At 42.5% G+C, this 22955-nt stretch overlaps 1 protein-coding gene across 1 annotated transcript in view; it reads right to left on the minus strand.

The window, feature by feature from the left end:
* LOC102787331 (uncharacterized) overlaps positions 1–22955 on the minus strand; it is a 526954-nt gene that overhangs the window by 301168 nt on the left and 202831 nt on the right. Inside the window, exons 17-18 of the mRNA XM_087838425.1 lie at positions 9050–9068; positions 8850–8981 (exon numbers count right to left, since the gene is read on the minus strand). Of these exons, the coding sequence (XP_087694551.1) occupies positions 8850–8981; positions 9050–9068 (151 nt within the window). The remainder of the gene's footprint in view (positions 1–8849; positions 8982–9049; positions 9069–22955) is intronic.

Genomic DNA, 22955 nt, shown 5'->3' on the forward strand with positions numbered 1-22955 from the left:
CGCTTCTGTCAGTCTGTCCCAGGGCAGCTGTGGCTACAACTGTAGCTTGCCTCCACCAGTGTGTGAGAGTGAATGAATAGTGGAATTGTAAAGGGTCTTTGAGGGTCTCGAAAAGTGCCATATAAATGCAATCCATTATTATTATTAAGAGCATCTTTAGGCCTGACTGTGCTCATTCTTCCTCCAATCTCTCCTTACCAAAGATAACAACTACATCAGTATTAGCTCAATAACAATTTCTGCAATTCAATTGTGGACATTCATTTTTAAACCTTGTGTAAAACGATAAAACCTAAAAGTCCGAGTATTATTCTTTGTGCAAACAGCTCTTGCAGGTTTCCCCAGACTTAATAATTAAATAATAATAATAAAAATAACCTTTCCTTTAAGCAGCTGTTCAGGCTACTAAACTCATCCCAGAAATAACAAGTGACACCATTAATAGTGGAGCTACCTTTAACAGGTGAAACTGATTTGACCTATAAGGCTAATGCAGTTACTTCTTATCAGGGTTAGTAGGGAAGACATCTGGATGAGGTAGTTAGTAGTATGTAGTTAGTACCGGGCGAGTCCCCTCCCCCACATCGGCACCAGAACCCTGTATTATCTACAGGGTAAGACGGCCTGTTTTATCAAAGTATGGCCATTACTACTGTGATCATTTGCAGCCCAGTGTGCCGCTCTCTCTGCTGGGATGAACCACTGGAGGTCACCCAGTCATCCCTTTCTTTCTCTCAAGAAGAAGTGAAATAAATATATTTATTATGTTACGAGTCTAATATTCTTTAAATCAAACTGTAATGAATAAATCAAGCAAGAAGATTTGGTGGCTCCAAGTGTTGTAGAAGAAAAGATAAACATCTCATTTTGAGAAATCAGCCTTTAAAATTAAGTAAGTACTGTGAATAAAAAACAAACAGCGAACCAATCAGAAGTCGCCAATATCCTCCTAATTTCATTCACAAAGAAATCAAATATATATATTATGGGCCCAAAGGAGCCTAAATCTTTAAATTAGGTAGAACATGAAGTATTTTTTAAATAAACAAAGACATGACTATAACAACTTTTAGTAATTCAGAGTCTAATTATCCACTCAAATGTAAATAAAAGTTCACTTGACAGCTGTATAAAAGTTACCTGTTTATACAATAATATAAATTACATTTCAAATGATCATCTGTGGAAAAGTTTGAATCCTGACCTGAGAGTTTCCACTGCACACTGGGAACTCTTTAGCTGAGCAGACAGAAGCTTCACTCCTGAATCCTGCAGGTCAGAGTTACTCAGGTCCAGCTCTCTCAGACTGGAGGACTGGGAGCTGAGGACTGAGGACAGAGCTTCACAGCTTCTCTCTGACAGGTTACAGCCACTCAGTCTGAAAAATAAAAGACAGTCTATACAACAAATACTCAGGTACAGTTTGTTAATACATTTCACAACATTAAATCTTGACTTTCTATTTTTAAAGGAAACATAAACATACTAAGAAACAACATCATATGGATGAACTTTAATTAATAATTCTAAAAACAAAATGTTTTCTGATCTGACCTCAGAGTATTCAGTTTACAGTTTAAACGTTGTAGTCCAACAGACAGAATCACTCCTGAATCCTGAAGCTTTCTGATACTCAGGTCCAGCTCTGTCAGACTAGAGGACTGCGAGCTGAGAACTGAGGACAGAGCTTCACAGTTTTCCTCTGAGAGTTCACAGATGTTAAGTCTGAAGATAAAAACATGAATAAAGATTGTTGTTAAAGTGTAATCAGGGTGCAATAGCTTATTGTCTTGTGCTGAGCAGGTTAGTAAAACTTCACTGTAACTTGGAAATGAATAAAAATGCTATGAAACAAGGATAACTGGATAAAGACATAAACAGAAACAAACATCAAACACATAAACAAACAGAAGTAAACAGAATACAAATTGATCTGACCTCAGAACATTCAGTTTGGCGTGTGGACTCTCCACTGCAGAAGAAAGAAGCTTTACTGCTGAAGCCTTCAGGCTGTTGGTACTCAGGTTTAGCTCTCTCAGACTACAGGACTGGGAGCTGACCACTGACAACAAATTTTCACAGCCTTCCTCTGAGACGTTACAGCTGCTCAGTCTGACAGAGAAAAGGTAAAAACAAAAACAAAAACAAAAACAAAACAAACAATATATGTGATCAAATTAAATTTGTTTATATGTTGAACCTTTTTTTTAAATTTTATTTTAAACCTATGAGACTATGAGTGCTACCAATCCAGTGCACATGATTGGTACCTTGATGGTACCTTGCTCAGGGGTACCACAGGGTAGCTATTCGCTGGATTCGACCCCTGACCTTACAATCATGGTGCGACCACTCTACCTACTGAGCTAATCATTCTGTGTACACTATCATACAATATTAACTAAAACAATTATTTTAGAAAATTTTACTAATTCAATAATCATTATGCTCATTACCTGTGTACTGTGAGGAACCCTGGATTTTAAACACTAGCTGTATAAAACTCTTCCTGTTAAAGGTGCGTATAAATGACATGAGCTGAAATGCAGACTTCATGGAGAATGTTTGCTGTCAGGATATACCAAAGACAAAGCAGAGATCCATCCAGTCTCTTCCACTAAGCCCACAGAGGGACAGACAACCACTCTCACTCACACCTGCATGAAGTTTAGATCACCAGGTAATCTAACTGCATGTCTGGGGACAGTGGGAGGAAACTGTAGAGGACCCAGAGTGAACCCAATGTAATTCTGTGGGAAACCTGGTTATGGAAGCCTTACAATTACATATGGTTACTGACAAGAAACACGACCTTAGAGGCAATTTCAGTAATGAAGACCGAAGTTCTCCCTCCATACGGGATGAGAACATGACAGCACAGCAGAGATTTATATTTAAAAAGGGAGAGTGTGCACTGAAAGTGAGATACAAACTTGAACTTAAATTATGAAAATCAGAAAAAGATGTAGGTGAAGTCTGGCAGGTGAAGTTTGTGCTTTAGAATAAAACAACCAAACTCCTGGAGTTGGAGACAAGTGAACAAGCTGAGGATAATAAACCTTTAAGAGGGGCTGAAGCATCAGAGCTCATGTTCTTATAGGCTGGGTCTGGATTGTCCTTTGATAAGAGTTACAGAACAAAGTGTGTTTTAGAAATGCTGGAGTGAAACATTAAAACTACCATATATTTACTGAGTGACTGATGATCATTTAATTCACTATTTTAAAAAATGTTACAGTGCTCTTTGAACTCAGCATTTCTGATTTATTTCCCATGATTTTAACAATGAAGCGATGACAACAAGTTTACTTACAGAGCTTTGTTGGAGGCTTTGACCACTGGCAGCATTCTCAGAAGAGCCTCCTCTGAAGTAGAGTATTTCTTGAAGTCAAACTCATCCAGATCTTCTTCTGATGACAGTAAGATGAAGGTCAGAGCTGAGCACTGAGCAGGAGACAGTTTACCTGTGGAGAGACTTCCTGAAGTCCTGTGCTGTTGGATCTCCTCCACTAGAGAACGATCATTCAGTTCATTCAGACAGTGGATCAGATTGATGCTTTTCTCTGCAGAGAGATTCTCACTGAGCTTCTCCTTGATGTACTGGACTGTTTCCTGATTGGTCTGTGAGCTACTTCCTATCTGTGACATCAGGGCTTGTAAGAGAGTCTGAGTGGTCTGCAGTGAAAGACCCAGGAGGAAGCGGAGGAACAAGTCCAGGTGTCCATTTGGACTCTGTAAGGCCTTGTTCACAGCACTCTGATGGAAAGATAGTTTAAACATCATGGAGGTTGTTTTTTGTTCTTCCAGCAGATTGAGTCCAGAGTTGATGAAGGTCAGATGGACATGAAGAGCAGCCAGAAACTCCTGAACACTCAGATGGATGAAGCAGAACACCATGTCCTGGTACAGTCCTCTCTCCTCTTTAAAGATCTGTGTGACCACTCCTGAGTACACTGAGGCTGCTCTGATATCGATGCCACACTCTGTCAGGTCTGATTCATAGAAGATCAGGTTTCCTTTCTGCAGCTGATCAAAAGCCAGTTTTCCCAGAGACTCAATCATCTTCCTGCTCTCTGGACTCCAGTGTGCATCTGTCTCAGCTCCTCCATCATACTTGACCTTCTTCACTTTGGCCTGAACCACCAGGAAGTGGATGTACATATCAGTCAGGGTCTTGGGCAGCTCTCCTCCCTCTCTGGTTTCCAGCACATCCTCCAGAACTGTAGCAGTGATCCAGCAGAAGACTGGGATGTGGCACATGATGTGGAGGCTTCGTGATGTCTTGATGTGGGAGATGATCCTGCTGGCCTGCTCCTCATCTTTGAATCTCTTCCTGAAGTACTCCTCCTTCTGTGGGTCAGTGAACCCTCTGACCTCTGTCACCATGCCAACACAGTCAGGAGGGATCTGATTGGCTGCTGCAGGTCGTGTGGTTATCCAGAGGCGAGCAGAGGGAAGCAGTTTCCCCCTGATGAGGTTTATCAGCAGCACATCCACTGAGGTGGACTTTCTAGGGTCAGTTAGGATTGTAGTTTTGTGGAAGTCCAGAGGAAGTCGACACTCATCCAGACCATCAAAGATGAACACAACCTGGAAGTCTTCAAAGATGCAGATTCCTGCTTCTTTGGTTTCAGTAAAGAAGTGATGAACAAGTCCCACCAAGCTGAACTTTTCCTCTTTCAGCACATTCAGCTCTCTGAAAGTGAATGGAAACATGAACTGGATGTCCTGGTTGGCTTTGTCTTCAGCCCAGTCCAGGCTGTATTTCTGTGTTAAGACTGTTTTCCCAATGCCAGCCACTCCCTTTGTCAGCACTGTTCTGATTGGTTCGTCTCTTCCAGGTGAGGCTTTAAAGATGTCTTCTTGTCTGATTGTTGTTTCTGGTCTGTGTGGTTTCCTGGATGCTGTTTCAATCTGTCTGACCTCATGTTCATCATTGACCTCTGCAGTCCCTCCCTCTGTGATGTAGAGCTCTGTGTAGATCTGATTCAGAAGGGTTGGGTTTCCTGCTTTAGCAATCCCCTCAAACACACACTCGAACTTCTTCTTCAGGGTGGATTTAAGGTTACGGTGACAAACAGCAGCTGGAAGTTCTGAATAATAATAATAAAAATACAACTTTAACAATCACATTTTACAAAATGCTGATGACAATTTCTGACCCACTGAGAAATGACTGAACACACTGGTGTCACAAGTCTCTCATTTATCCATCAGGTTAAATCTTTAGATAAATCCTCTTACGTCTCTGCAGACGGTCAGCCAGCTCCTCCTGCTTCATTCTCCTCAGGAAGTCCACTGTGATCTTCACAAATGCCTCTCTGTTTCTCCTCTGCTCATCATCCTCCCTCTGAAACTCCAAGCACTGGGGCTTATTTGGATTCAGAGCCTTCTGGATCTTCCTCAGCTCATTCTTCACAAAAGAGATGATGTTGTCCTCCAGCAGCTGGAACAGAATACTTTATGAATGAGCCAATCAGACTGAACTTCAGTCTACACAACATTCACTTCTTTACGATCAAGGAGCATATTATCCACGAACTCTTCACAAATTATAAGTTTGACTTTATCTGATTAACTGAGACATTCTCCACAACGTTGATTCTGTTCATATGAATGCAGCGATTTAAGTGGGAGAAACATTTCACTGGTGTTCAGAGCTGAACTATCAACAGGTTGATGATCAAAGCCAGAAATTTGGAGATGTTATAGGTGACAGAGTTGATCGTACAGACAACTGGTCTTAAAGGTTCACTCTGTTTGCGCATACAGATCTGTATTTAAGGTTTGACTCTCATCATCACTGGAGCACAAACTGGGCGTCATCATGATGCTACAACACAGAACAAACACCATCCCCACAGACACAGCAGCCAGGGAAGCAGAAGAACATCACATCAAGAAGGCCAGAGTAAATGTGAACGCTGGTTTGAGGGCGGAGTCAAGGAGGCCATTTATGTGAAAAGGGAAAGACCATCTCTGAATGGAGGAGGGGCCTAAGGGTACATCTGTCACCATCTTACAATGCTGTGATTGCAGCCATTCCCCAACTCTCTGTGAACTGGACTCATGGGCATTGATCAGTGGTTGTTGATAAATGGTCCTGACAATATGCGTACCAATGATCAAGGAACTGACCTCCCAGCCCATTGTTCCTTCAGTGGGCTGGTTTCAGTCATTATACAAATGTCCTGTTTATAAGATTGAAACCTGCAGTCAGCTGAGACTGAAGAAGTCACCTGATGATGATGAAATGTTTCTCCCACTGAAAACATCCAGATGAACAGAATCAACTTTTTTGGGATTTACGTACCTGGATGATTGAGCATCAAGACAACTCTGTGACTTTTCTCAGATGAATAAATCCTCTCCTCCAGCTTTGTTTACATCTACAAGCCCTGTGGCGCTGCCCAGGGACAATAATCTATGTGAGAGGTGGAAAGTCATACAGGTGTCTGCTCCTGCATTCAGTTATTTTTATCTACTGTGTGTCAACTGGCTGAACCTACTGCAACTGTCTACTGTCTCCCTAAACTCAGCAATGACTTAGTGATCTATGCATTCTCTGACCAAAGACATCCTGCTGCAGGATGTTAACATAGCAGCCAATGATGATCCCACTCACTGTGAACAACACATTTGGATCTGATTTGCTGCTCTGGTTTACACGTGAACTTCCACTGCTGCTGTCACCAACTTGAGAGGCTCTACAGAAAAACTGGACTTGTCCATAAAAATCATAAACTACATTATAAGGACAGCATTGCTCAATCAACTCTAATTACTATTGCCATGTTATCTCTTCTAATTAAGGTACAGACACTCAAACTTGCTGCTTTCACTGAGAAGTCAAATGTCTGAATATGAGCTGGAAGCTGCTGAGAGTCCTCCCTCCTTCCCGTGGGGTTTACTTTCTCTACTACTTTCACTATAAACACGCCCCTTTCATGCACCTGCAGAGAGCCACCAGCAGATGGAGCTGTCTTAAACAAATCCACTTGGATAGTTAGCTGTAGATGATTTTCTCAGTGTGATTGTAGGATTTTGAGTTACTCTTTAGATTTATTTAAACTCTTATATTGTGCACAAGTGTTGAGCGACCCATAATTTCTCTGTACTTTTCATAAGAGCAGCCAGACTTTCAGCTAGTTTTTCTTTTTTAAGAGCTCAAAGTTATTGAAAAAACAATTATTCAGCTTCATTCCCACTGATCTCGACTACAAACGGTTTCACTTTGGTTTTTGTTTAAAGCCTCGATGTTTAAAACATTGCCTGTGATCACATTTGCACCGTCTGATTTCAAAGTTTGTTTTCTTTTGGACATTTAGTCCACAGAGTCCTTGGTGTTCTGAAAGGGACCTATAAATAAATGTATTATTAATAATAATAAAAGTAGTTGTTGTACATGTACAGACCATAAATATGGAGTCCAGCTGTGTTTGATGCTGCTGGGCAGACTGACCACTGGGAACCTCTGAGCTCTGCTGGTCCACTCTGTGGAGGAACCATGAAGGATTAGATGAACACAGGATAAAGATCCAGGAGTTTCTGCTCAAATAACTTCATCTGAATCAACTTTGTCAAGTTTTAAACTCTCAGATTGTGAAAATATGGGTCATTTTTAGTAAGTTTATGGACGTCCTTTCAGTCGTGATGTCAGGGATGATTTTAAAGAAGCTCATTAAACTGAACCATCAGCAGATGACTGCTCCAAAACCAGAACATGATCCGAGGTCTCCCTCCACCACCAGAACACCAGCTTTACTAACGTGGTAGATCAGTGCAGTACAGATCAATAACTGATGAGTCATTTGATCAAAATCACTGAGTGCTTCACGTCTGACCCTCTGATGTTTCTGTAGACATTTTGCATATTTAATGAATGTCTGACAGTTTTACATTCATTCTATGAATACAGTGGAAATGTTGTGTTATAGTCTCCATGTTTTTTCCAGCATCATAAATTCTTAAGTTCACAAAATTAGATTCTTTTTTCACAGCTGAAAAACAACAACATTTATTCTCTATTGAAATCTGCATCGTCCACTCCAAAGGTCACAATCTGAAGGTAACATCTGGTTTTGTTCCCTGTGATTAAATGTGAGCATCAGTATGGTGGGATTTATCCACTACATCCACACCACTGTGGCTCAGTGTTGTCCTGATGGAGTCTCATTAACAGCAGCCAGTATGATCCAGGCTTTAGCTGCTGGGTCTCTTTGTGACCTCTCAGACTGTTTAACAGATCAGACACAAAGAGAATCAGAGCAGCTCTGTTCTTTAAAGACAAACATGAACCCACTCAGGTCACACTTTCCCCACAGATATGAGCATCACTGTCCTCAAACAGCAAATGACCAAGTCTAACATTTGGATCTTTTCTCTTTCATTGTTTTCTTTTTAATGAATCTTTGTAACAATCTGAGGATGTTTCAGGTCATATTTATCCAGGAAACACAAACATGTAAAGGAGTCATCACAGCTCTCTGACCTCGTTGGTCCAGGTTCACCACTGAAGAATGGAGGGAAATCTTTGGACCGGTCACTCCTCACAGATGGACAGCTGGACCCTGCAGACTGTGACCTCTGACCTCTGCAGACACAAACATGATTGAAGCAGCTGTGATCACACAGACTGCAGATAATGCAGCTGTTTCCTGTCAGTAACAGTCCTCTTAGATTAGAGTTCAGCTTTTTACAGGAAAACTGGACAAAACTGATTTTTGTTACAAACTCATTTTCATTTCCTCTCAGCTCACAAACACAGTCAGACAATCAACCAGAATCAACACTGATTATGATGTCAGTGCAGAATTATTTCTGTAACTCAGTGAGTTCAGCTCTCTGACCTCGTTGGTCCAGGTTCAGCACTGAAGGCTGGATTTAGATCTTTGGACGTGTCACTCTCACAGCTAGACACTGCAGACTCTGCTCTGTCCTCCTCTTCCTCCATCATCATCTTCTTGTGGACTTCAGTCAGTCTGAGAAGTAAACCGCAAACACTCAGTGAGTTCACATTAACAGGAGTAACTGAGTTACAGTCGCTGACCTCTGACCTGTCATGTAACCTAGAAAGCAGGTCACATGATCCAGATCAGGGATCACAGAAACCTGATCTCACCTGCTGACTTTGACATTTAAGACCTCCCAATAACAAAACACAAAAAGCTAGAAACTGACATAACATTAGGAACAGCAATGAGTGTGATACAGTCAGCTCTCTGCAAACTCCGACCGTATGAAACTATATTAAAGCTCTTTTATGGGCTCTCAGACACTTTAGGATCACGTGGTGTTCACACATGATATCTGTGACTGTCCTAGTGAACTTCATGTTGATGCAGATCTCAGCTCCACATCAGCTCTGCTGAATTATGTTAAGTTTCTCTGACATCAGGAATCAGACGCTTCCATGAACACCTCCATGTTTCTGTTTCTCTGACTGTTTGAATTCAAACAGTCTGAGGAAACAAGGATGAACTTGGAGCTCCTGTAGGCTCTGACTTTATTCCTGGAGACGCATGAATCACATGGTTTTATCCACATTTGGACTGTTTTATCTCCTCAGTTTGCATTGAAGATGTTTAATCATGAGTGAAACTAACACATCAGCTGACAGCTGTAATCAGCACCAATCAGCTGTCAGAGAGACTCATTCACATGCAGCACAAAACTCTTCTTTGCTGAATTGGAAAACTTTGTTTCTGTGACTGTGTGAAACTCTGATCCACAGCAGAAGAGTTCACCTGAGTTCACATGAAGTAGATCCACAGTGAAGCTTCTCAGTGTAGAAACACTTTGGAGACCTGATCATTGTTCCCATGCTGTCCTGACTCAGATCATTTTCTTGTTGCTTAGTTTTAGACATTTGTGCACACAGGAAGGGTCTTGAAAGAAAAAAGTTATCACCAACTTAAACCGAGTCTTGTCTCCAAAGTTCCACACACATCACTGTGTAACCGGTTTCTGCTACCCCCTGCTGTAACAGGCCGGCACAAATAACTCCTCCACTCTGCCTTGTTTTGTATTTTTAAGAAGACAAAGAGTCTGGTTGATTGTTGCAGATTTATTTCCTGAATGGAAACATAACGGTGTTGGTGCAAATGGCTCAGCACACTGCTCTGCACAGCTGAACAGCCCATTACTACAGAGCTTTACACAATATTCATAAACAACAGGACATAAAACTGGTGTCAGGAACGTGCCCACTAAGCACTTATTACCCTCTGTGTCCTTCAGCTGATAGAACAAGTTGTATGTATCTCTACTTAACTATATTATGTGCTGAACAACACAACTCACCTCTCGTACGGCTTCAGCAGGCTGGCAGTAATCACTGCCAGCCTCACCTAATCGGCCACACCAAGGGGGTGGGAGGGGGGCGGGGGGGTGTGCTCCCTATTGCACTGTCATTTGTGGCAAGTGGAATAATACCATACAAAAACTGTTACAACTGCACACATGTTTAAATCTTGGTTTGTAACAGCGCACACACTCATCACACTTTTTCCTGATCTAACCAATCAGATCATTGCATTTGGCAACCACTGTGGCACATGTGGCACTCATAGATCAAATCAAACACCTGTATTAAATATACAACAACATGGAAATAGTAAAAAGTGCTGTTTTACTGGGACACACAGCTGGAGCTGCTATGGCTCACTCAGCTCTCTGAAAGGATTCCTCTGCCTCCTCAGATGTGATCCCAACTCTGCTAACAAGAGTTCAAACTAAAGTAAACTAAAGTAAACTAAACTCCTAACTGACATCCTGAAATATGAGCCAAAGCTTTAACTCCTGGATCTAACCCTGATATTCTCCCTGCTGCTGCTCTGAGAACCAGAATCTCTCTTTCTTTCTTTTCAGGAACATGAGGACCAGCTCATCATCACTTCATCTCAGTTTTTTTCACAGTCCAATTTCTGAGGAGAAATTTTTCATAAAGACGTGTTTCTGTGTTTCTAGGTTACACGATCAGTTCAGATCTGTAAAATTCTGAATTTCATGTTGTTTTCATGCAACGTGCTGAGTGTGTAACTTTAACTTTCGATCCGAGGCTACTGAACAAACATCTGGGACAGAGCCTCAAACACAGAGACTAACGGAAAACTTCTCTTTTAAAATCAATGCGACAGCAGAGCGACAGATACAGAAACGTCCTTACAAAACAAATATTCATAAAACTGAAACTGAACTGAACAGATTTGTGCTGTTTGTGCTCAAAGTAAGAAAGTAAAAGTACCTCGTTTCTGTTTTGGTTCAAAGCTCCCTGAACTTTGTGCTACAAAGAAAATTAAATCAATGAGAGGTCAAATTTGAGGGGGTAGGGACTAATAAGTGTATACTTCTGCCTACTCCTTTTCAAACAAAAGAATGGAATTATATTTTGTAATGATTGTGAATGCACATGTTTGAAATAAAAATGAACTGAACATTAATATCATAAATAAATATCAGTAGATGGGAACACAAACTTTTTAATTCTGATTATACTCAGCTTGAATCAAACACAGTTGGTCTGCCTCAGTGTTTTGCAGCACGTTTCACAATATGAAAAAAACATAATGTCACATGTACAGACCAAACATGTGATTTAAAAACATGAGATTTACATTTCCAGTTTATCCAACACTAATAAGCAGGCTTTACCTTTAAATGGAAGCTCTCTTATCCCTGTCCTTTCTTATCTTTCTTCAGCTCTCTTTCTTTTTGTGTGTTAGTTTGTCAGCTGAAGTTTTTGAGCTGAAAAAACTGCTGCATTTGAAATTACCTGGCAAAATAAATCCCTGTTCCACATTTAACCCACGGCTTTGGCATACGTCGTCTGGTTTTATGTTACATCTCCTGGTGATAAATAAAGGAACAGAAGCCTTTCATATGTTTCTTCCATTAATACTCTTTGATTAGTGTTAATAATGGTTCTGTTTCCTGGCCTCTCCTGTGTACAGTGCTGGTTTTTGATACAGGCGACATGAACCGCTGCTCAGGGCGGCATCGTGGTGGGGGCGGAGTCAATGTTGGCATTGGCAAAAAAAGGTAGCTCACAGCTATGCTCCCCCAAAATCAAGCCAGCACATTTTTGTGATTACATGGGCACCGATCGGTTTTCTATCGCTCATTTGCAGGGATTAAAGGCACCCTCTGTTTGTGAAGTACACCTGCTGCTTGCTGCACATGGGGGAGAGGGGCGGGGCGGCGGGGGGATTCTCAGCATCTAATAACCATCTCGCAAAATACAACTGAATAAAAACAAACCAACAAACACAAAAACTGAAGACATCATGATAGAGACTAGTCATTTGCGTTTTCCAAATTCTATCCGTGAAAAGTGAGCGAGATCTCTTGGTGCGCCTGCTGTGCTGAAGTCTCACACATAACCTGTCTAAAGGGGAGGGGGGCGGGGGGTCTGCTTACAACGAGAGCACATTTCATTCATGTCTTAATGATTTTTCCTGGGTTGTGTGAAATCCCAGAAATAAAAATCCCTATACAAACTGAATCTGTGAACTAAGGTCTGTTAGGTTATGTTGTGGTGATTCTCAGGTTGGGGGGTTTGTGTTGATACTGGAGCGCAAATTAACAGCAATGGAAGATGGACAAGAAAAGGTCAAAGGTCATCAGGTGCTCAGTTTGTCTGAAAATGAGCTGAGATCTTTTTTTGGGACTCTTCATCCAAGAGAAACCCTCCCTGTCACCTGTATCCATGGTTACTGCCTGTCACCTGTGTGCACTGAGAGCAGAGAGAGGCTGTGCAGCTGTGCAGCGCTGCCGTCAGTGTGCGCAGCTGCGAGTTTCTCGCTGTTCTCCAGAATAACTCGGTGACGTAATGACGCTGGGCCTGCGTGTTTCTGTTCCTAATTATTCAGATTTAGATTCATCTGTTTCTGATGTGACTTCATCCCAGACACACGATGACAAACAGCTTTACTTTAACTTTACATTTCTTTCTTTCAGGAGAGTCCAGATTCCTACACAAACACTCAGAGCCTGAAACACAGAGACTAACGGGAAACGTTTTTTTCCTCTTAAAATCAAAGCGACACCAGAGCGTGCAGAGAAAGAAACAACAGAGCAAATATTCACAGCATGTTTCCTTTTTTCGGCAGAAACACGTCACGTACAGCGGCCTCACTCAGAGCTCAGGGCGCGGTCAGCCTCTTGACCAGCTGTGAGTCCGTTACCGTGAACTATGGAGCGGCAGATTTGTGCTGAACTAAGCTGCACACAGCTGATGTTAGCCAGGAAACATTACACACTGCTAACGTTACCTTAACACAGAGCTTCACACGGAGACGATCAGCGTCAGGCACAAAGTTCAGGAGAGAAAAACTTCGGGAAGTGAAAAACCAGGAGGGGCTTGTGGGACAGAGGGACCACAATCCCACAGCCACAAATATTCTGACCAATCACAGCACTCCATTTCACTCTGCTTTTGTTACGCCCCCTCCGCTTTTCCACAGCAGTAAACTGTAGCAGTAACAGGCTGTTTCCCAATTCAGAGTCTGCAGCCTCAACGATCCTCAAGGGCCGCGTACTCAAAGACCGCTGAGGCCGGAAGTGCGAGGCTTGTGAAATGGGACGGTGTAGCCTCCGTCGCGCTGCCCAGGTTGCCTAGCAACCATGATAGCTGGAAACGTGTGGTTGACAGAAATGAAGGAGAACATGTTTTGTTCGTTTGTTTGTTTCTACATGAGCTTTGTGTGATTTAATAAGTATCTGAGGCTGAGACCACAGGACTGTAAAACATGACTGTTGGGCTTCATTTCTGTACTGAACAGTCATTTAAGATTAGCTAGTAAATAACAATCAGCTAATGTTGTTCATGAGACTAAAGTCAGTGTAAATATGAGATGGCCAATATTATAGTTATTATATTAATCATTATAAGTTATTACAGCAGTGAGTTTGAACTCTCAAATCAAATCACTTCTATTGTCACATGTGCAGGTACACTGGTACATGTGAGTGAACTCAGTGTCAAACACTGAGCTTCAGTAAAGATTCAAGTTGCAGTTATTTATATCACCTATCTTATCACCTTAAATCTTCACTCAAAGACACTCAAGTATCTGTGACAGTGTATATATAGATGTATTATATATAAGAGACAAATGTTGTTCCTTCAGTATGTTGGCATTACTAAATTTGGCTCAATCCTTACAAATATCTGTAAAAAGCAAATGTACGAGCTGTGATAACTGTGTCTGATAAAATGAAGAGTAGACTGATATATGAAATATTCCTTTATTGGGTGAGAAAATCAGACCATGTCATAACTGCTTTAAGTCACACAGAATAGATATCAGAGCCTTAAACAGGCTGACTTCTGCTAAATGGGTCAAACTGGGCAGAAAGTCTACAAACACATAACATCCTTATAGAATATGATGTAACACTATAGATCAACTTAGCTCAGAATATATAAATCATATAAACAATTACAGCGATATGATGCAACAAACACAGCACTGCTACTAATCCAAAATACTCAAAGCGTCATAGAACTGAAACAAACATTTATTTTAGCTCCATTCTGCTGCTGATACATACTTTAGGTTTCTGAACATTAAACTTGTTGCTGCCTTTCATAGTGTGTAACTTGAAGGCCCTGAGTACTTTCTCCCACACTGAAAACACTGGATTGATCAAATTATTTGAACATTACCTAATAAGACTGATTCAGGACAGACAGACAGGTGACAGTCTCAGGTGTACACACTGCTACAAACAGGAGGATTTAGTGTTTGTGTTATTACGAGTACTAAACAAGAAGAGTTCCAGATGGTACAGTGGACACATGTGTGACTGCTGTGATTAAAGCATCTTTCTTTCAGCTTAACGAGTGAACCGTCAGCTCGTTCAAACACACGTTAAAGTCCGTTTGGCTCGACACCACCGAACAGTTTAAGATATATTTCATACATCACACTGACTCCACTCTGACATCACTGATCAATAATCAAACAGATCAAACTGATTGATCAGCCATCAGAGGAGTGGGATCAATGGAGCTGCTTCTGTTCCTGATGTTTGATCCTGGACCTGCAGAGGAGACACGACAGCTTCACACAGAAACACAATAAAAGAATAAGTGAAAGCAGAGAGAACCAAGTGAAAGTGAACAAACACCTGTAACTGTGAGCAGCACGACTCTCCATCCATGATGTTTCCCTGGCTCCAGGCCACACAGCTGTCTCTCTCTGTGGGGCGTTTAAGGGTCAGGCTGAACCGTCCGCTTTTCACACGCTCGTCTTTCTTTCACTCGGTCTATGTTGCAATCTGGACTGCAGAAACTGAGCCCTTTGAAAACAATGATGCATTTTAGTCATATGATGCAGTCATGTGACCAATTAAACTGAGTGGGTGGACGGCATTATACAGCAGTTCTTTTGTTTGCTCTCAGTTTTGACAGCCCTGTTAAAGATTAATATCAGTTTATACATGCTGCAGATAGCTCCACATAAAACTTTTCCTCCACATTTGGCAGCGAAGCTTCAAAGAGCCGGAAAGTAAATAAACAGCACATGGAGATGACTTCCTGTGTGAGGCTTCAGTGTTAGTGGAGCCGCTAAAAGTGGTGGATCTAAATCTCCACCTCAAAGTGCGTTTGCATACAAGTAGAAGGGGAGTGAGTGGGTCAGCGCTCAGGGCTCAGACACTAAGTTGGCCTTAAACACACCATTTATTTCCATGGAAACAGACACAACCAGAGTTACAGGTTAAAATCCCCTATACAATAAAAAGAGTCTCAACACGCTAAAAACCAGCCGCAGAAATAACTCTACACTGTCAACACAAAGGCTAAACTAATGTTTCCATAGGCTAAAATTCCCATAATGCCACAGTCCAGCCACACGCGGGCAGATGTTCCTGATCTGAAACAGGAGAGGAATTTCTCTTCCGGGATGGAAACCACGCCGGAACAAGGGGGCGGGGCTCCTGTCGCAGACCTGTCTCCTCCTGACAGCGCGTCACAGTCCCGCCCCACTCCACACCTGAACACAGCCTCCGTCGTAGCCAGATGCAGGCAGAGGGACACCTGCTGTGGATTGCATCGCCTCCCACTATGCTGGCTTGTGCGCGTTTCTTTTCCTCCTGCTCGCCTGTCGTGCGTCGCCTTCCCATCTCTGCCTCACTATCCCCTTTAACAGGTCAGCCTGGCGGCTGATAGGCCGCCTCGGGGAACGCCCCCACCTCCACAGGTGCTACTATTGTGCGCTTAGTCCACTAAAACACACAATATCAGGATAAAACCTGATATTTAAATATCAATAAACAAACATATAAATATGACAATAAAATGATGGAAGTAAAAGCAACACTATGTACCAATGCACAGTCTGATCAAACTGTGTGACATCAGCATGTTTCACACAGCTGTGACATTAAAGATCAAACTAATAATGACTCACTTTGTTTGTGCAGCAGCGTCAGGAAATGTTCAGGAGCTCGTCTCTTCCTTCCAGCTGCTCTGATGGATCAATAAACCTGTGATAATGTTGTAAAGTGAGTTTGTTTCTGCACTGTGTGAACTCGACACACACACTGAGTCAGTTTCTGGAGCATCCAGCACACAGTCTGACTGCAGCTCTGCTGGACCTGAGCGATCCCTCTGATCTTCTTCTTTCTAATCCTGTCCATCCTGCTCACCTCCAACCAAACTCTCAGCATCTTCAGCTCTGCCACCTGCAGCTCCTCCTGTCTGTGTGCCACCGTCTCCATCACAGCAGGTCTCACTGCATCTCCTCCTCTTCACTCTTACTGCTCTCCTCCTGTCATAGATCAATCAGCCCTGACCTCCTCCTCATCTCTCCTTGTTTGTACTTTCTCTTCTCTGCAGACTCTCCTCCTCACTCTCACTGCAGATCATAACTTTGTCTGCAAACATCAGAGTGTTCATCAGCACTGCAAACGATAAAGGGCTCAGAGCCACCTCTTTGTGACCCCCACTGCCTGAGCCTGTGAGTATTTAGAAAGTAGAAGGACAGAAACTCCAGGTGTGGACGAGGCTCGTTGCATCATCCCCAAAAACAGCTGCTGCTGTGATTCCTGCTGAAGTGTCTGAATATCAGGAAATGTTAAAGAAACAATCGTAAAGTTGTGTTTCCAGTTTGTCGTTATTAGAAACATTATCAGCCACAGGCTGAATGGATTCAATGGAGTAAACTGATACTGGTCCCACCATGACCTCTGACCTCTGACCTGCATCTACAGCACTGAGCCCTGACAGTGAGCAGCACTTGTTTCTTCAGCAGGATGTTTCCCTCCCTGCTGCAGACGGTGCAGGTGGAGGTGTTTGTGTCTCCATCTGTGGGTATTTCAGGGTCAGACTGAGGTCTCCAGGTTACAGCAGCTTTCTCTTCATCTTCGTTGGGTCTCTGTAAAACTTGTGTGTCTCAGTTTGTTCCTGATGTGTTCCTGACTCGTTCTTTGGTAACTAGTCTGCAGCGTCCTGTAAAGTGCTGCAGACATGTTGGATGAAGAGCAGAAGAACAGACAGACTGAGCCTCCACAGTCGGCCGTGTCTCACACGCTTCGTTTCTTTGGGCCTCAGCATCAGCAACGTGTCTGCGGAGGATGTAGGTTTGAGTGACCACAACTGCGTCTTTGTTGACCTTCACTTGAGGACATGCCATTGGATAAAAGAGTCGATTTTAAACTTTAGACACAAAACTCAGATCAGAAAATGGGAGAAATTCCAAAGTTTTGTTGGACACAATCAGCTGTTGCGTCTCGAGCTGCCTCACCTATAAATGTGCGCTCTACAGCAGACAGCAACAAAAGTCTGATTTTCTGTAGATAAGATCAAAGAAATCGATGACAAACCCCCCCCAGAGCGTTCTTGTTGTGGCAGCTCACTGCTGCTCTACTTTTACACCTGTGACGTTTGATGATAATTAGCCGTCTTCAGCTCCCTCAGATATTCTCCCCACAAAGCTTTTTGCCTTGTAAACCTTTTTAACGCTTTTCTTCAGACTGGAGTGTTCCAGCTTTTTCAAACATGCTGTTGTGGAAGCAAAGCTCAGCAAACCCAGCTTAGATCCAACATTATAGATCAGTTTCTCCTTCAGGTCAAAGCTTGTTGAGAAGCCGCTTGCTGCCCACCTCACAGCCTGCTTGAAGAAACACGACATCTATGACCGTTTCCACTCTGGTTTTGGTCAAATGCATCCACTGACACTGCACTACTAACAGGAACCAGTTATACTGTGATGTCAGCAGATGGTGGAAAATACACAGTCCTGGTCTTGTTGGAGCTCTCCTGCTCTGAACATCTGAAGCTCTCCACCACATGACTGAGCACAACTCAGGGAGGAACATTTACTGAAGCTGCTGCAACATTTCCTGTCAGCACATGATTGTGTGACAGTCAAGGAGCCACCAGAGGACACCTGCTAACAGGGCTGGGTATCCTCACTGATTTCTACAATCCATTCACTTTTAATCGCTGAAGTTTGCCTCAGACAGTCAGAAATATTATCATTCATTTCCATATTTTTATATCTATAAAAAGAAAGCTGACACTGTGAGACTTCATCAGAGGTGTGAGCATCACAGCAGATGTGTCAAAGTAACTGAGGATAAAACAGAAAAACATGAAGCAGATTTTCCTGGCCTGGCTTTTTATAGCAGATGACCTTAAAAATATTCTGCAGTAGAACAAAAACACATGTGAACATGACCTGATGAAGTGAAGCAGAGCAAAGTTACAGAGGTTTGATTACAGACACAGCTGAGAGTTTTGCAGTTTTGCATCATTTTACAAAGTTTGTTCAGTTTGAACAGCAGAAATGAGACTAAGTCAAAAACAACAACAAACCCAGCGGCCCACAGCGCTGTCAACAACGGTAGACTGGTGGGTAATAACAAGCCAATAATGCAGAAAACAGAGATTTTTAGATGGAAACTGATTCTGATGCGTCTTTGTGCAGAATCCATGTTCCTGCTCTCAGTTACTGTTTTAGCTGTTTGATGGTTGTTGAAACTGTGGCAGCTTTAACCTGAGATTCAGGCGTTTCGGGTAAAATACATTTATATTTAAAAATCGATTCAGGATTTTAATGGATCAATGTGACGTTATCCAAGATAGAATCGATTTAATCACTAATCAAAACCCACCCCTACCTGCTAACCATCGGCATTATGGGTAGTGTAGTAGGAGACACTCACCTGACTTAAAATACTGCCGGAAATGAAATAAAAGACCTCCAGAGACGATGAGTACCAGAACCAGGAGAACCAGGAGAACCAGCAGAACCAGGAGATTCTCTCCTGGTCATGGTCTGCATCTGCACCTCAATCCTTCCATATCCCTCATGTCACGGTCCTGCAATTTAAAAATGAAAACGTCCCCTGAAAACCCTCTTTTGCCCTCTGTCAGCTGAGCACAATCAGACATGCACAATAAAGTTGTGCATTGTCTCTTAAAAATTCCCAGGGATTCTCCCCTGGAGTAGTTTCACTCCAGGCCCTGTCGTAAGAAAAAACATTAGCCAGTGGTGTGTCCTGCTGTAAATCATGTGATTAGATCCCACGATTAACACTCTGCTGTGGAAAAAGTGATGTAGATGTTAGCGCAGCGCATCTGTATGAACACTTTCTCACAGTGACCTCTGCACTGTAAACAATACAAGGCCATGAATAACACACTGCTGGTAAATTCACAAAGACACAGAAAGTGGTGATTAAAAGGTTAAATCAGCACGGCCCAAAAGCTCATGCAACCTGCTGCTGTCACCTTTCTGCTCCTGTAAAACGAAACATACATACATCCACCCTTTTGTCAGGTCAAGGTGGAGGTGCAATCTTGCACACTGGTGTCAACTTAGTCAAAGCTTTTGTCAGTCCAGTCAGTCCCCATTTTTATTTGCTGACAGTAGAACCTCTCGTGACGCAATAAGTTTCTACTGCCAGCAATGACGTCATTTCAAAAAGGAAAAAAAGAATTTAGACTGGATTACCTCGCTGAATCCTTTTTGCTGTGACTTGTTTTCTGATTGTCCCAAATAAGTGGCTTTCTCCTGAGCCCATTTTAATTTTGGAGAAGCTCACTTGCGATTGTTCAACATGTTGTGTAGTGCCTTCGATTCCGATCTTGCCGGCCTGCTTGAAAAAGAGAAAATTGCCAAACAAAACATCTCAGAGCACTGCTAAAAGTAAAAATATGAAGGCCTCTTGTTAGAACTTGTCTAAGCGTACTCTCTTAGAATGATAGATTAAAACTGGTTCAAAGTGGTACCAAAGGAAAATGCATCATAAATCTCCCAAACTTTCATCCTCCAGTCACACCTCACACAACAGCAATATTCTATCAGATGATGAGTTTTGTTTTCCAAATGTGTGTCATGATAAGACCTCCCCCACACATCAGAAACAAGAAACTCAATAATCTATTAGTCTCCACTCATCTGACCCTCCCGCAGCATTCTGTTCACCCCTGCTATGATTCAATCATCCTTCCCCAAAAATAATACTAGTTCACTCGTCTATGTATCACTTCTTAACCCACTAAGTGAACGGGACAAGATGATGGTAACAGAAACGCTTAAAATACTATTTGATCTTCATGAGCTTAATTGCATGTGTGTTTGTGTTAGTAGGATTAATGCATTTTTCTGTTTGGGTAATTTTTGTGTACCTCTCCTCTTTGCGGTGCTCCAGACTGTAATAGAGTGAATTGTTGCCCCCCCAGTGGTAAAATACAGAAGTGCCTGTTACAGGGCTAGTTCTTGGTTGACCAATACATAACAACAAAAAGGGTAGTTTGTGCACCGCTAAGAAAACAAGTTAGTGTGTGATGTCCTGCTGTTCAATAAAGCACCTATCCACGTCCTTCTGTCCTGATCTTTTCAAAGAGCCTAATCCAGAATAACAGAATAACAACTGGCGACGAGGATTCTAAAGATTTCCACAGCGTGACAGAGGCTGTAGAAGGGCTGTGCTCACATGTAAAGAAAAAGACAAACCAAGACGTTTTCTTCATGGCTGCAGTGAAACAGCTTTTGGTGAGCTAACATGGCGATGCATGTGGGTCGTGTTGAAGAGTATAATGAATCGAAGGAAGATTTTGAGTCATATTTGGAGCGGTTGGAGCAATGGATGTTGGCAAATGATGTTTCCGATGAGAAGAAAGTGTGCGCGTTTCTCTCTGTGATCGGAGCAGATACATACAGGCTTGTGAATCTTGTGTCTCCGAGGGTACCAAGTACCATGGGATATGCAGCGCTGACTGCAGCGTTAAGTGCGCATTATAAGCCGACTCCAGTGGTGATAGCTGAGCGTTTTTCAGAAACGTAACCAGAAAGAAGGGGAGGCAGTTTCAGACTATGTTGTCGCCCTGAGGCAGTTGTCAGCCACATGTGATTTTGGACAATATTTGGATGAGGCCTTGAGGGATCGTTTTGTTAGTGGGCTGCGTTCTGATGCTGTGCAGCACAAGCTACTATCGGAAAAAAGATCTTACATTTCCACGTGCATGTGAGATTGCCATATCCATGGAACTCGCTTCGAAAAATACGATGGAGTTCTCAGGACACCAGGACCCTCACCACGTAAATGCCTTAACAAATGCTCCAATTTTTTTCAACAAAGGATGGAAAGGAGAGAACAGGCAAGAGGGCAATAACAAGCCAAAGAACTGGAAGGGACCTAAAAAAGAAGGAGTGAAGCAACCATGTTATCGTTGTGGTGGAAAGCATTCAGCATGTGAGTGCAAATTTAAGAGTGAAAAGTGTCATGTTTGTACAAAAACAGGACACATTGCACGTGCTTGCAGGAATAAAAAATTCAGTCAGCAAACTCAGTATTTGGAAACTGAGGATGAATGCTCAAGTAGGAATGATGAAGCTGAACCTTTTGGAGTTTATTCAATGTACTCCATCACCTCCAGTGAGAAGGGATACACAGTGGATGTTGCGCTTGGAAGCAAGAACACCACCATGCTGCTGGATACAGGATCAGCAGTGTCGGTGGTATCAGACAAGTATTATCAGTTGCATTTCACTCATTTCCCTATAAAACCAGCCAGTGGGCTAAAGCTCAAGTCCTACCCAGGCCAACACATTGCTGTGCGTGGATATATTATGTTACCAGTACAGTATGGCACCCAAAACATCACCCTACCACTGATTGTTGTTCAGGGAGACAGACCAGCTCTGATTGGACAAAACTGGTTAAAGAAACTACAGCTGAACTGGAAACAGATTTTCACAGTAAACAAGGTACTGCTGCAGAAAGAAGCAAAGCCAGGAGTACTAGAAGTGATTCAGCGCCATCAGGCAGTGTTTTTGGATGACCAAGGCTGCATAAAGGGATTTAAAGCTAGAATCCACACTAAACCAAACACTACACCAATTTTCTGTAAAGCTCGCCCAGTTCCTTATGCACTAAAAGAAGCTGTGGAAAAGGAGCTGGACAGATTGGAAAAGGTGAAGGTTATTTCAAAGGTTGAGAAAAGTGAGTGGGCATCCCCTATTGTTACTGTGCCAAAAGCAGACAAAACAATTAGGATATGTGGTGACTACAAAGTCAGTGTCAACCAGTGTGTTGAAGAGGAAAGATACCCACTTCCTAAAACGGAAGATTTGTTTGCTACTTTAGCTGGAGGAACATCCCTCAGTAAACTTGACCTTTCTCATGCCTATCAGCAGCTACAGTTAGGTGAAGAATCAGAGAAGTATCTGGTCATCAACACACACAAAGGTCTCTATAAATACAATCGCCTCAGCTATGGTGTTTCCAGTGCTCTGGCTTTTTTCCAGTCTGTGATGGATCAAATCCTTCAGGGGATGGAGCATGTGACCTGCTTTTTGGATGACATCCTCATCACTGCTTCATCTGAAAGGGATCATTTGAAGAGGTTGGAGGAAGTACTCACACGTCTGGAGAAGCATGGTGTCAGAGTGAAGCTTTCCAAGTGCCATTTTCTTCAGAGCAGTGTGGAGTACCTGGGA

The sequence above is a fragment of the Neolamprologus brichardi genome, chromosome 3 (assembly GCF_056152115.1).
Source record: "Neolamprologus brichardi isolate AB-2024 chromosome 3, ASM5615211v1, whole genome shotgun sequence".
In the NCBI taxonomy this organism is placed as follows: Eukaryota; Metazoa; Chordata; class Actinopteri; order Cichliformes; family Cichlidae; genus Neolamprologus; species Neolamprologus brichardi.